This window comes from Pundamilia nyererei, unplaced genomic scaffold (assembly GCF_000239375.1).
Source record: "Pundamilia nyererei isolate P.nyererei 1_Seehausen unplaced genomic scaffold, PunNye1.0 scaffold00015, whole genome shotgun sequence".
In the NCBI taxonomy this organism is placed as follows: Eukaryota; Metazoa; Chordata; class Actinopteri; order Cichliformes; family Cichlidae; genus Pundamilia; species Pundamilia nyererei.
Window position 1 is genome coordinate 2,302,614 of NW_005187416.1, and position 12,484 is coordinate 2,315,097.

The following is a 12,484-nucleotide window of genomic DNA, read 5'->3' on the forward strand; positions in this document are numbered from 1 at the left end:
CTCTAACCTTCACCTTGAGGTTGAGGTCACAGAAATTCAAACTCATCAGCCATTTTTAGACGACACACCTATGGTACTGTTTTGAAAATCCTACTTTGCCTTGTTCTCGAGTTATCCAGTACAATGACCAAAGTGGCTAAAGATGTCTAATAGAGGTTTAGTTTCTGAAGATCACCATTAGCTGCAGAAACGCAGCAGCTATTCTTCCTGTGGTCGCAGATCTTTGCATTTTGACAATGCATCATAAGACACACACTTAAACCATATAACTGACACGTCTACTCACATTCTTCATAAACTATTTAGGTAGAGCAAAAGCAAGCTAGCTTTGCTACAATATCTGAATCTGAAGCAGGACGCAGTGACTTAAAGTAAAGAACTGGGCTTGTAAATATGAGTGGTGAAAGTGAAAGAAGCAGTGAACTGGTGGGCCCGGGGATCAGACTGTGGTCAGCTGTCAGGTGTAAATATGCGAACACGATAAGGAATTTCCTGAAAATTCCCCTGAATTAATAAAGTTAAATGTGTCAAAGACGTTATAAATAATGAGGTAAAAACACAGCAGGCTTAATATTTTGAAAGCAAACAAACTAATTACAGCCGGGAAGTCCGCATGATTTCCCCAATAACCAGTTCTGCACTACACCTCATATGTTGGTTACACAAGCATTTTATATTATTGATATTAAATATTACATAATGTTGAATTAAGCTCTAGACAGACAGACTAATCTTTCTCTCTTGTATAAAAAAAAAAAAAAAAGGTTAACTGCTCCTATGAGTTTAGCGCACGTGTGAGAATGCTATCACGCTCATCAACTGACCCCAGCATTTAACAGCGTGGTGACCACATTCTTGCCGGGCAGTCCCTGGATGGTCGCTCCTTTGCCCGTGGTTTTCTGCACCACGATGACGTTGGGCTTGGAGGTCATGGGGATGGTGGTGATCTTAGTCGTCGTGCCTGCAGCGGACGAGAACTGATGAGAAACTTGCACTGAACGTAGAAGCGCTCTAGACCTCCCTCTGACTCACCGGACACGATGTTGCTGCTTATGATCTTTCCTCCCAGAGTGGCCAGAGACTTGGGCACCACGGTGATGATGCTGCCGCTGGTGGTCTTGACGTAAGTGGTCCCGCCACTGGAGGCTGATATTCTGGCCCCGATGTTGGGACTAACAGTGGGTCTCGTGTAGGTGGTCTGGGTAGCTACACGAAGGAATACAGAATTACTGTTGTCCACCTTAAAGATATCGACAGGAGCGTCTCCATCGAGGATTAAATTAAGCTGCCACATTACCGGTGAGATAATTAACTCCGTTTAAATAGTCTATGATTAAATCTGAATGACAAAGAGTCACAGGCGTCATTACAGTTTTACTCTGGTCACAAAGACGACCTTTAAGTTACACGCAATCTCTCCTTTCCTGGATCAGATGTGGAGTTTTTGATCCCCTCGCCCCCACTCACCTGTGGGCTGAGTGACCAGCTTTGTGGTCATGATGGCTCCGTTGCTACTGACAACCATAATGGGAGAAGAGCTGCTGCTGGACAAAGCCGCCGAAGGCTTGGGCAGGATTTTGCTGGGCTGCACCTGCTGAGTGATGATCTTCACCCCTGCACACAAACCACACATTAACAAACAGTGCGGTCGTATCACGATATTCACTTTCTAAACAGATTCACTGTCGTGCTTTGTTTCTTTTCAAACAGCTGTGCGTCATATGAAAGAAAATGGTTAACCACCAGCAAAAAGCAAAAAAAAAAAAAAGAAAGATATGAGCTTATTTTGTGAAATAGATATAATACAGGTATTGCAAACAGCACATGGTTAAAATGAAATAAAATGACAGAACTGAAACACAAACAAACAATAAAGGCTCGTCATGGTTACCGGACTCTTGTTTGATCTGAATGGTGGGCTTGGCTCCCGGTGAGGAGGTGGTGGTCTGGGTCTGACCGATGTTGGACGCTCCTAAAGGCGAGCTCTGCTGCAGCTGTTTGGGTGACTGTTGTTTGGGGAACTGGGCCAGGATCTGAGTGGGTGAGGCCATTAGTGTCTTAGGTGAAGGAAGTCTGGCTGTAGAGACCTTCACTCCAGCTGAAACTCCACCTGCAACCGACAACTTTGACGGTAAGATACAAAACCTAACAGGTGACGTCCCAGAGAAGGTTCCTCCCCCTCATGTCTAATGTTATGTTTGCAAAACTAGAAGATTGAACATTTAAGAGAGGTTATCTGGTTAAAATCATATTACCGGTAAAACCCACGAGCTTAAATCTTTTTACACTAATGACTCAAAATCATTTTAATCAGTAAAGTATCATTAACATTATTTTGATGTGTTTTCACAAAAAACTTTTTTTTAAAAAGGTTAACTTAATACTACTTTGTCATGTCTATCCACTAATACTCATACTGCCTTTTTCCCCTCTCTTGAGCAACTAAGCTGTTGATAACATGACAGTTTTGAGTCTTTATGGCATGCTGACATTAAGCAATTAAGGCCAGATACACCATGAAAGGTGGAAGACACTTGAAGAATTCAATTGGATAATTTGCCAAAAGCAAGGATGGTGGTAAAAATAACTTTTGGTGCAAGGTGGAAACTTTTTAAGGATTTTTTTAAATCAGATTTTGTAGATCTATATGTGCAGTTTGAAAGTCCTGGTGACCGCTTTTAAATAATGTTTCTGAATGGCAAGACTTGCTTCTAGAAGATGATGGATCGTATCAGATTATATACCGTAACCCAGGCTTGGCCAGCTCCAGGCCTCGAGGGCCAGTGTCCTGCAGGTTTTAGATATTACCCTGGGTCAGCACACCCAAATCCAATGATTAGTTCATTGCCAGGCCTCTGGAGAACTTCAAGAGATGTTGAGGAGGTAATTTAACCATTTAAATCAGCTGCGATGGATCAAGGACACATGTAAAACCTGCAGGACACCGGCCGGCACTGGCTTGGACACCACTGATACAACCGATCCAGTGATTTCAGCTCGTACTGGAAAGATAAGGTACGTCCCTAACAAGTAATAGTAGTACTCTACTGCTAGAGTAGTAAATGAACAGAAATGAAATCAGCAGCTATATTAATAACTACATAAACTGAGTCATCAAGAAAAAAAAAAAAAAGCTCAGTCTCCCAAGTCGGAGTTTTACTGCTTTACCCTAATATTTGACATATTTATTCACTCAAATGTATTTTTATAAATTTTATTAGCTGAAATGTTAAGTTGTTATTCTCTGCTGCCCCCAAGTGGACAAAACAGTTAATAATATAGCTTTAAATTCATGTATCATGCAATTCAACCTACAAAGCACTGGAGTTTAAAGGCACAGAGCCATGGAAAACTGCACAGTACAACCAAACTGAATAATTAGCATTGAGAATAATCTTTTTTGATTCACTAACTAACTAATTTATTTTGAGCCCTGCTGTTCTCTTGGCACCTTTGGGAGCACATGTTTTTGTTTTGTCTGAAGATGGACCTGGCAGAAAAACTGAGCACAGAGGAGGAACCTACACGGTGTGACCGTCGACATGACCGCTGATGGTGTGGAGGAGACCACTGTGGTCACAGCGATGGTGTTGGGGTTCGTGGAAGTGCTGGAGCTGGCTGGAAAAACCACCGTCTGCTTTTGTGTGGGTGTGGTCAGCATAGAGGTGGACCCCAGCTTTGACATAGCGGTGGCGTTGTTGTGGGCGTGGGACTTGGACAGGATGTTGGGCACGAAATTGGAACTCGGGGAAGTCGTCACGATGATCACCTGTTGAAACACGAGACGTTTAAACTCAGAAGCAGCGTCTAGAGAGACGAGCCGAGGTAGGGTTCGACCGTCACCTTCTGCGTGGTGGTGCTGGTCGTCTGGATGGTGGGCTTGGTGAAGGTGATCTTGACGGGGGACAGGTGAGGCGGTAAGGAGTTGGCGATGCTCTGCATGATGCTGCTCATCTTGGGGCTGCCGCTCACGGGCACCGTGATGTTCTTGGATACCGGCGGGGACACCTTGGTAACTTCTTTCAGCATCACCGGAGACGAGCTGGACGAGTTCGTGCGCCTTCGCTTGCGAGGCTTCTCGTCCTCATCGGAACAACTAACACCTGAAAGGTGAAATCAGCGGGAAAAATTAAGGATGACTGAGACTGTATCACTGAGTAGGGATACACTTGAGGATTTTGCTTTTTAATTGCTGATAATCAAGAAGTACTGACTGCGATCAAGACAAGATGACTGAGATGAAATAATAAATCAGTCAGAAGAATGTTATTCAGTCTATTTCACTGACTGTACTTGGCTTGTGACAGAAATGTAACATTAAACCCTAAAATAAAAGAAAGTTTATGGGGTAAAAATTATGAATTAACAACTACCAGTAAAAATCCTAATCTGCAAATTTCTACACAGTTCTATAACTTAACTCATTCATAAATCAAAACCTCTTAATTACATCTTTAGTTCTAATGATGTACAGATGCTCTGTCTTCCGGTGCCTCATTCCCGCGCTACATTCTCCTGTCACACATTGTTTCTACCAGCTGTTTAATCGGCAGCAGATGCTGGTGGGATTGTCAAACCTGAGCCAACATGTCCTAACAGACGCCATGTTTAGGAAACTCAGATCTCACATTCCCAGCCAGTTTAGTCTGGAGTGTGGGGAGAGTATGTGAATCACTGGTGCTAAGAGAGACAGCAGTTTAAAATCACCTTGTAACAAACAGACAAGCATCGCAGTGCCCCCTTTAGGCTGAGCAGTAGATTTTTCTTTTTTTAAATATACAAACCACAGTCTCTCCCTCCTCATCTTCAATTCCAAACTCTATTATAAAAACATAACATGAAAGCTGAAGAAGAGTACATCCCACTCCGAGGTTAAAGAACGCATCAATAAAATTACATTTACTTCAAAGTTATTTAGACATTTTACTCAAAGACATCGGCACTCATTTAAATGAGAAACTGTTTCTGGAGGGCTGGAAATTTCTTTCAAGTCTGAACACGTTCAAATGCAAAAGAAGTGATTTCAAGTGCAGCACCTCTCTGCCATCAGTTACAAGAAATAAAGCACTAAAGAACAGTGTTGGTCAAGTTACTTGAAAAAAGTAATCAGTAACTAATTACTGATTACCTCCCCAAAAAAGTAATCCCGTTACTTTACTGATTGCTTATTTTCAAAAGTAATTAATTACTTAGTTACTTTTTAAAAACACGATTTACAACCCGAAGAGGTGATAAAGCGATAGATCTTTCAGCCCAATTCTACTTTTTCTGCATAATCCATCATACAAAATGCAATCAAATGGAAAAGTCTCTTTTTAAAACTTGTTTTATCAGTTTTAATCTTTTAACTTTATGCATCAAGCAAATTTTTAATTATATGCAACATTCTCTGACTGGAAGAAATTAGTTTAACATTTAAACCTATTTTCTGCACATTCCAGCACATAAAGTAAAATATTTTTTGTGTTTACACTCACTCTTTCAAATAGATGCAAGTAAAACACAGCAGAAAATAAATACGGTCCTGTTGCTCTATTTTCACCTGTAAAGCAGGACTCCGGTAGGCGGAGGTTTACCCTGGTGCAGGTGTGCCGCGGTCAGTTGAAGAATCCGCGAGTTTCTCTGTGAATTTCCCATCACGTCGTAGCTACTCGGTGCTTGCTTGGAAGTTTAGGGGTTTTTTCGCTGTAAAAAGAAGTTTTCTTCCCACGCACGATGGATGCTAATGTTTTTGTCACTTTTTATGGAATCAAACTCAAAGTAAGGTCAGTGCTTCCACGCTTTAAACGCTGCACGCTCATACTCTCTCCCACAATCCATATGTGATCCATTGTTGATCTGCACACAGCTGTTGTCACTAACGGCGCACTCGCTTACGTCACTGTCGTGAGACAGTCTCGCAAAAAATCACGGTTTTAGTAACGCAGTAACGCAGCGTTCCTACGGGAAAGTAACGGTAATCTAATTACCGTTTTTGCAATAGTAATCCCTTACTTTACTCGTTACTTGAAAAAAGTAATCAGATTACGCGTTACTGCCCATCTCTGCTAAAGAATAAAGCTCATTATTTACATAGCACTAGCTTACAACAACAGTTGTCGCATGGGGGTTTTATAGTGTAAGGTAAAGACTGTACAAAGGTAAAGAGACAACACCAGTGAGCCAGCACTTGGCGACAGTGGGGAGGAAGAACTTTCTTTTTAAAAAGTGACTTTTGGTAGAAAGAGACTCGGGGAAGTTACGGGGAAACTGAGGAGAAGAAAAAGAGGCCAGATCAGCAAGTGGTGAGAAAAAAAAAAAAGTTCAGTGCATCATGGGAAATCCCCCAGCAGCCTGAGCCTACAGCAGCATAACTAAGGTTAACTAAGATTAAGCCCAATCTTAAAAGTAGAGAGACTGTCTGCCTCGTGAATCCAAACTGGGATCTGCTTCCATGAGGTCTGCTCTCAAATATGTCAAACTAATCTTTTAAGGGACTATGTTTGTGAGTGTGAGGTTTGAAAGTTAATACCAAGTTAAAATTAAGCACAAAATCAGCAAAAATCTTCAGAATCATGTTACGGTTCAGTCTTCCCAACATCTCACACCCATCATTTGCCTCTTCCACTGAGCTCTTATAAACCATCTAACAGAGAAGAAAAATACAAACTTACACCCAGCAAGTCAGCATATGAAGACAAACACAGACAAACCAGAAGGTTTGGTGACAACTGTGACAGAGAAACTGAGAGATCGCTGGGATCCTGCTGATATGTTAGAAAGGCTTTCTCTAACTGAGCACTTGTGCTGGTTTAAATAACACATATGTAAATAAAGGATGACAGTTTTGGTAACTTGTGTTATTTAATGACATGTTAATTAGCCATGCAGTTAGCCTCCTCCCTGAAAAGTATTTTTAATTTTATTTATATAGCAGCAAATCACAACAGTCGGCTCAAGTTATGTTGCTATTTATTATTTCCCTTTCATGTTGCTTCCGTCCAAAGCAAGAGAAAAGTTGATACGATGTTGCTGACACTCACTTTTCACATACACAGTGCTGCCGCTGGGCAGCACCACCACGTTGGATGAAGGGCTGGGTGGCCGTGGAGATTTCACTGTTGCTCCTATAGGGCCGCTGATCGCCGTGGTGCTGGTGGAGGTGCAGGTGGTGCTCGTGTAGGAGTAGCACACCACGACTACAGGGAGGAAATGAAACACATCATTCAATGCCCAAAGTGTTTGAAAACAGCCAGAGTCCGATGCAAAGTGAATGTTTCTGGCTTTACCCTCTTTGTTCCCTGTTTCAGCTGGCAGCAGGAGGGAGGCGTTCTGATTGGCCGTGGCGCTGGCCACAGCGTTAGCTGTGACTGTAAAGGCCGTCTGGGGAACCAGCCTCGGCATCAAAGGAACAAGCCTCCGCCCTTCAATGGACCACTCAGAGGAGCTGTTTGGACCCGACATGCTGAAAAAGAACGGAAATCTGATTAGAGGACGGCACGAGAGGAAACGTTATAAGTCCTCAAAGTTACTCAGGCTCAGAGTCAGGGTACAACAAAGGCCTGTTTAAAACCTAAAGCTTTTATTTCCACATGCTTTCACTCCACACCTTACAGTTTGACAAGCACTGGAGCAGAGGTTGGTTAAATAAATAGCCAAATAGCTCATTGTTGCTAAAGTGAATGAGGAAAAGACTAATGAAAACTTTGAGGAAAACCTGAATACGTCCCTTTTGCTCTCCTCCACAGACATTACAGAGCTGGACTTAAACAGTCTCATACTTACTGATAAGCGATGGTGGTGAGGCGCTCATCGTTGACAGCCCTGCGGACCTCTGCGCGATGACGCTCTGTAGAGATGCTGTGAGGGCAAGGGTAAAAAGGAAAGGCTGGTTTTAAATAAACCTAACTCTGCAAGCAAAAATGAAAGAAACTATTTAAAAACAACAAATATTACCCGAGGATTTTAGTGAGCTCGCCCAGCAGATCCTTCTTGTCCTTTGTCAGGTCTCCTTGGGCTCTCAGAGCGCTGATGACCCCAGCGTACGCCTCCAGCTCTGCGACACACAAACATCAGTCTGTAAATGTTGCAGGTCTTTTGCACATAAAAGAGATTCAATCAGAGCCACTGATAACATTGCACTGCTTTGAGCTCACCCAGTTTCCGCAGAATTCTTTTGCACTCATCCCTGCCCAGGTCAAGGATGGTGGGCCACACCACCGGCATGGTACCAGCTAGCACTGGTTTCTCCAGCTGAATCATTGGCTAAGAAGACAGTGAGCAAGAAGGCAAGTTAGGACTCGATTTCCCATAAACCACAGTGCTTCATGGTTAAGCTCACCAGGCCCCGTGCACTCTTTCTTCAAGAGCTTCAGCAAACCGTCATTCCATGGAGGTAAATTGGACTCATCACGATATAACAAGCAGACTTTTTCCTGAATATAAAACATGTCAGCACAAAGAGTTTTACGACCAGGACTAGCAAAAATAAAACCGTTAAAAACTATTTTTATACAGAATTTAATTTACTCAAGCGCAAATATATTTATGTTTATCGAATGGCCAAAAATAACAGGGAAACGCTAAGACTTCTAATAAGTAAGGTAACACAGATTCTGTTTTATATGAACCATATAAAATAGGCCAAATCCTGATGAGGTCTCTGACGTAAACAAAGGGGACAGTCATTAAATGTGGAAATGAACCGCTTCTCCTTTGTTTCCCTTACATGTAGCAACATCTAAAAATCAATATGGGACAGATACCACAAATTTTAACAAAATAAATAACAATATTATAACAGTGACAACACAATGATTTGGAAATGGTCTCATATCTACATGGCACCTTTCTCTAGTCTTTCTCACTACTCCAAGCCACTGTAGCCGTACATCAATACAGTGCTTTATTCTTCAGTATTAAGCACTTTATCTACCTCACCAACTGCTCTAATATGCAAGTCTTTGGACAGTAGGATGAAGGTGCTGGACTATTAAAAAACACCAAATGTCAACACATGAAAAGGTGTGATAGTCCACCTTAGGTAACAGAAGAGAGTTAAGGGAAGCAAGTTCAACCTAGCCAGGCTTTCTTTGCGATAGCTGACTTGAAAAAGCGTCAAATCCAGATCAGAGATAACAACGAAGAGAAAATATAACACTTCTGGACCATTTTAAACTGAAACGCTGAACATAAGCTGCTCTTAATTAAGTTGTTCAGCACATTACCGTGGTGATCCAAGTAAGAAAAGACCCACCTTCGTAAGAATGAAAGCCATTAACCCCTTAATCTCTCTTCATACTACACTGCTCTCCATTGTATTGTGTTCATTTGACCTGCTACCTCTGCTCTTTGCTTAAATTGAATATAGGACTTTCAATATCCGGTCACAGGAGTATGTAAGAGTATGGAACTACATTTGTTTATTTCATTACATTTTAAGTTAAAGGTTATATTTTTTAAATTGCAATCACTCTTCTGCATGCTTTTTAAACTTCTGAACATGTTTCATGTATGTGCCTTTTATTATGTGTATGCCCACTTAAACTGGATATATATTACTATATATAAATATATATTAGATACATGGCCACCAATTAGACAACCTATTCATATTAATAACAAATGCTATAATCTTAACAAATGGATTGCTTTGCAAATAAAGTAGAAGAAAAACCATTATCTTGTAATTTGCATTTCTAAAACAAATACCTGCACAAGTCTGAACATGCAAAACAGTCTGCAGTTAAGCAGTCTGCAACCAGCGATTGCACTTGACTCATTTAAAGCATGCATTGCCACATCAACACAGCTGTCAGTGGAAACAGGGATGTTCAGCTATTAGACAGACGTAGTTTAGTATCACATCTTTGGTTGGTTCATTTTACTCTAGAGCAAAAAAGCTCAATGAAGAGGCTCCAAAAAGTGTGCTTTCTGTCGGGGACTGTGTACGCCTCTCCCGGCTAGATTGCCCCAGACCAGCCCGCACAGATGTCAGTAAGAGCTGAACAGTTAACAGTCGGTGTTCCGCCCATCACCGGGCCTCTCAACCAATAAACACTGCCAACAAAATACATAAAAATTCTTCTTTGGTTTAATCTAACTCAACCCTATTGCAGACTTTACATGCCGAAGAGCACTGAAGGCGCTAACACTTAGAAAAGGAAAGCGGTTTTCTCTCTGGGTCAGGCATTATGCTGTAAACAATGAAAAATGTTGCTGCTACATTTTCTGAGTCAATTTCTGTTAGTACGTCGCAAAACAACGGTGCATACCGCCTTCATCAAACTGCCCCGCGATGCTTCCAGTGCGGTGCAAATATGTCCAATAACCTCAAGATACATACTAGCATGCCCCCAGAATGAAGTACCAGTAGATGAGCATCATATTTAGTCATCTTGATGACAAAAACCTTTGCAGTGGATGCTGTTAGCTTAGCTTAGCAACCTAGCTGTTTCTATGAGCCAAACGTCTCACCGTCCGGTAGCAGTGCCACTTCAAGGCCTTCGGAAAGCCGCCATCCCAATAAACATGGCCGACCGCAAGACATTTAGATAGTTTACCACATCGTGAAGGAGATCTCTAGTGAAAGTGCCAAAGAAAACGGGAGCTAAGGTGCTAAAACAGCTGATCTGCCTAAATATGTGACAATGTTTATGTTGTCTGTTAAGTATCTGTGGTTGGCCTGTGGACGGATGCCCTTCTTCTTCGTGTAACAATCCTTGTTGCTGCTTCTTCTGTACCAGTGTACTGGTGCCCCCTAGAGGCGTTTGATTGTAAGTCCGCCAAAGACAGTTGATCAGCCAGTTTACAATGAACCACATTGTCAAATAAAGATCTATAGTCTCCGGGTTGACTTAAAAAACAAAACGAAACCATAATATATAGTGCAATATCGTCAACTAAGACAAAAAAATAAAATAAATCAAAGCAGGGTCAGGGCCAAAACCATTGTAAAAGACTGATATCACCTTGGCACCACCTGTTCGAACCTGCACATTCAGATTAACAGTAACACATATAGTAATATATTAATATTCTATTTATATGAAGTACGCTCATGTCAGAAAACTTTACTGCAGAATAGCTCCAGACCTGCAGACATCAACTGACCCCTGCACTTTATGGTCCAGTTGCCTCTTTTGTATTGTGTGCATGTGCTACTTTGTGATTTGCCTAATGTTTATTTCTTTTTTTGTTTTTTAAGTAACAGTTTTAAGGGATGCTTGTGTAACATTTATTTAATCATACATGAATGTATGCATATAGTTTCAACCTTGTTGCACCACACAGGAGTGGCTCAGTGACTCATCCCAATCTCAAACTGCTTTATTTCTAATGACAACAAAGATTTCTATTATATAATATATTTTTACATGTCACTTGTTGTCACGTGTTGCTTTGTCAATTAATAGCGAAATATTGTAATATAATAATACTTTATGCACGGAACAGTAATTGTTCTGGAAACTAAATAAATCTGAATTGAAGTGGCAGCAAAAACTCGAGAACAAATAAAAATAGAAACCATTTAGATAATGCAAAACTATTAACTCTGGTATTAAGGATAACAGAATTTGATCCATTTACATTTGTCCAACCCATTTTACATTGTGGGTCACACAGCCCAGTTTTGTCTTAAGTAGTGTGGACCAGTGGCCCTTCTCTGTCAGTGTAAAGAAGTTTATACATATTTATATAAATATAGTTTATAGATTTAAATATGCAGAACGTTTTGAGTGTATGGATTATTAAAGCCAGGAGGTTCATAAAATAAAATGATTCATCAGCTAACAGAATAAAGCAGCTTAAGTATCAGACAGACCTGTTAGTTATTTAAAGGGATAATATTAAATGAGAAAACTCTCAGTGCGCTATATTCCAGTAAATGCTGAGGAAATTAAGAAAAGAGGAAATTAAGTCTGCACCCCCAGAGCGCCTTCTTAATGTGCTCCAAGCCACGCTGAAGTTAAACAAAGCAGCAGTTTAAATAGATGAAAACACGTAAAGACTTTTCTACATAATATCTGCAAAACCCGATCCTTTACAGCACAAATTGTGCTTGGGTAAAGTGTATCTGTGTGTAATCAGATTAACTTTAAGAGTGTGTTGCACAGAAAGTGATTCACTGTTAGATAAGGTAAAAACAAACAAACAAACAAACAAACAAACAAACCCCACCATATTCGTTATAAAGCGTATAGTTTAGAGAACTCCGATGGGCTCCTAAACGCATCGTGATGGAAGGTGTGTTTTTCCTCCTCTTTTCACTTCTTTTTTGGGGAGGGGGCACAAAGCATTTCCTCTTTCCCAAATGCATCACACAGCAGAGCAACGACCGCGACTCTTCGCACAAATTAGCGATAAGATCGGCTGCGGGATGCCCCAGAAAGCACGAACCGTCCACATCCGCGCAGTGAACAACACCGGGACGTCGCGCAAATAAGAGGGGGGAAAAAGTTCATTTTGGATCCAGCAGCCAAAGTTTGACGTAATTCTCCCCCGG

General features: G+C 41.2%; 1 protein-coding gene across 2 annotated transcripts in view; it reads right to left on the bottom strand.

Annotated features, from left to right (window-relative positions):
• Nucleotides 1-10,704, bottom strand: part of emsy (EMSY transcriptional repressor, BRCA2 interacting) — a 28,655-nt gene extending 17,951 nt beyond the window's left edge. Inside the window, exons 1-13 of one of the 2 annotated variants that reach the window (XM_005725403.1) lie at nt 10,456-10,704; nt 8,321-8,414; nt 8,136-8,244; nt 7,936-8,035; nt 7,765-7,839; nt 7,269-7,444; nt 7,023-7,178; nt 3,844-4,103; nt 3,526-3,769; nt 1,892-2,110; nt 1,468-1,614; nt 1,033-1,206; nt 825-961 (exon numbers count right to left, since the gene is read on the bottom strand). In XM_005725403.1, the coding sequence (XP_005725460.1) occupies nt 825-961; nt 1,033-1,206; nt 1,468-1,614; nt 1,892-2,110; nt 3,526-3,769; nt 3,844-4,103; nt 7,023-7,178; nt 7,269-7,444; nt 7,765-7,839; nt 7,936-8,035; nt 8,136-8,241 (1,794 nt within the window). In that variant the 5' untranslated portion in view covers nt 8,242-8,244; nt 8,321-8,414; nt 10,456-10,704. The remainder of the gene's footprint in view (nt 1-824; nt 962-1,032; nt 1,207-1,467; nt 1,615-1,891; nt 2,111-3,525; nt 3,770-3,843; nt 4,104-7,022; nt 7,179-7,268; nt 7,445-7,764; nt 7,840-7,935; nt 8,036-8,135; nt 8,245-8,320; nt 8,415-10,455) is intronic. The other variant, XM_005725402.1, reaches the window with a different exon arrangement.
• Between the last annotated feature and the right edge of the window lie 1,780 nt (nt 10,705-12,484).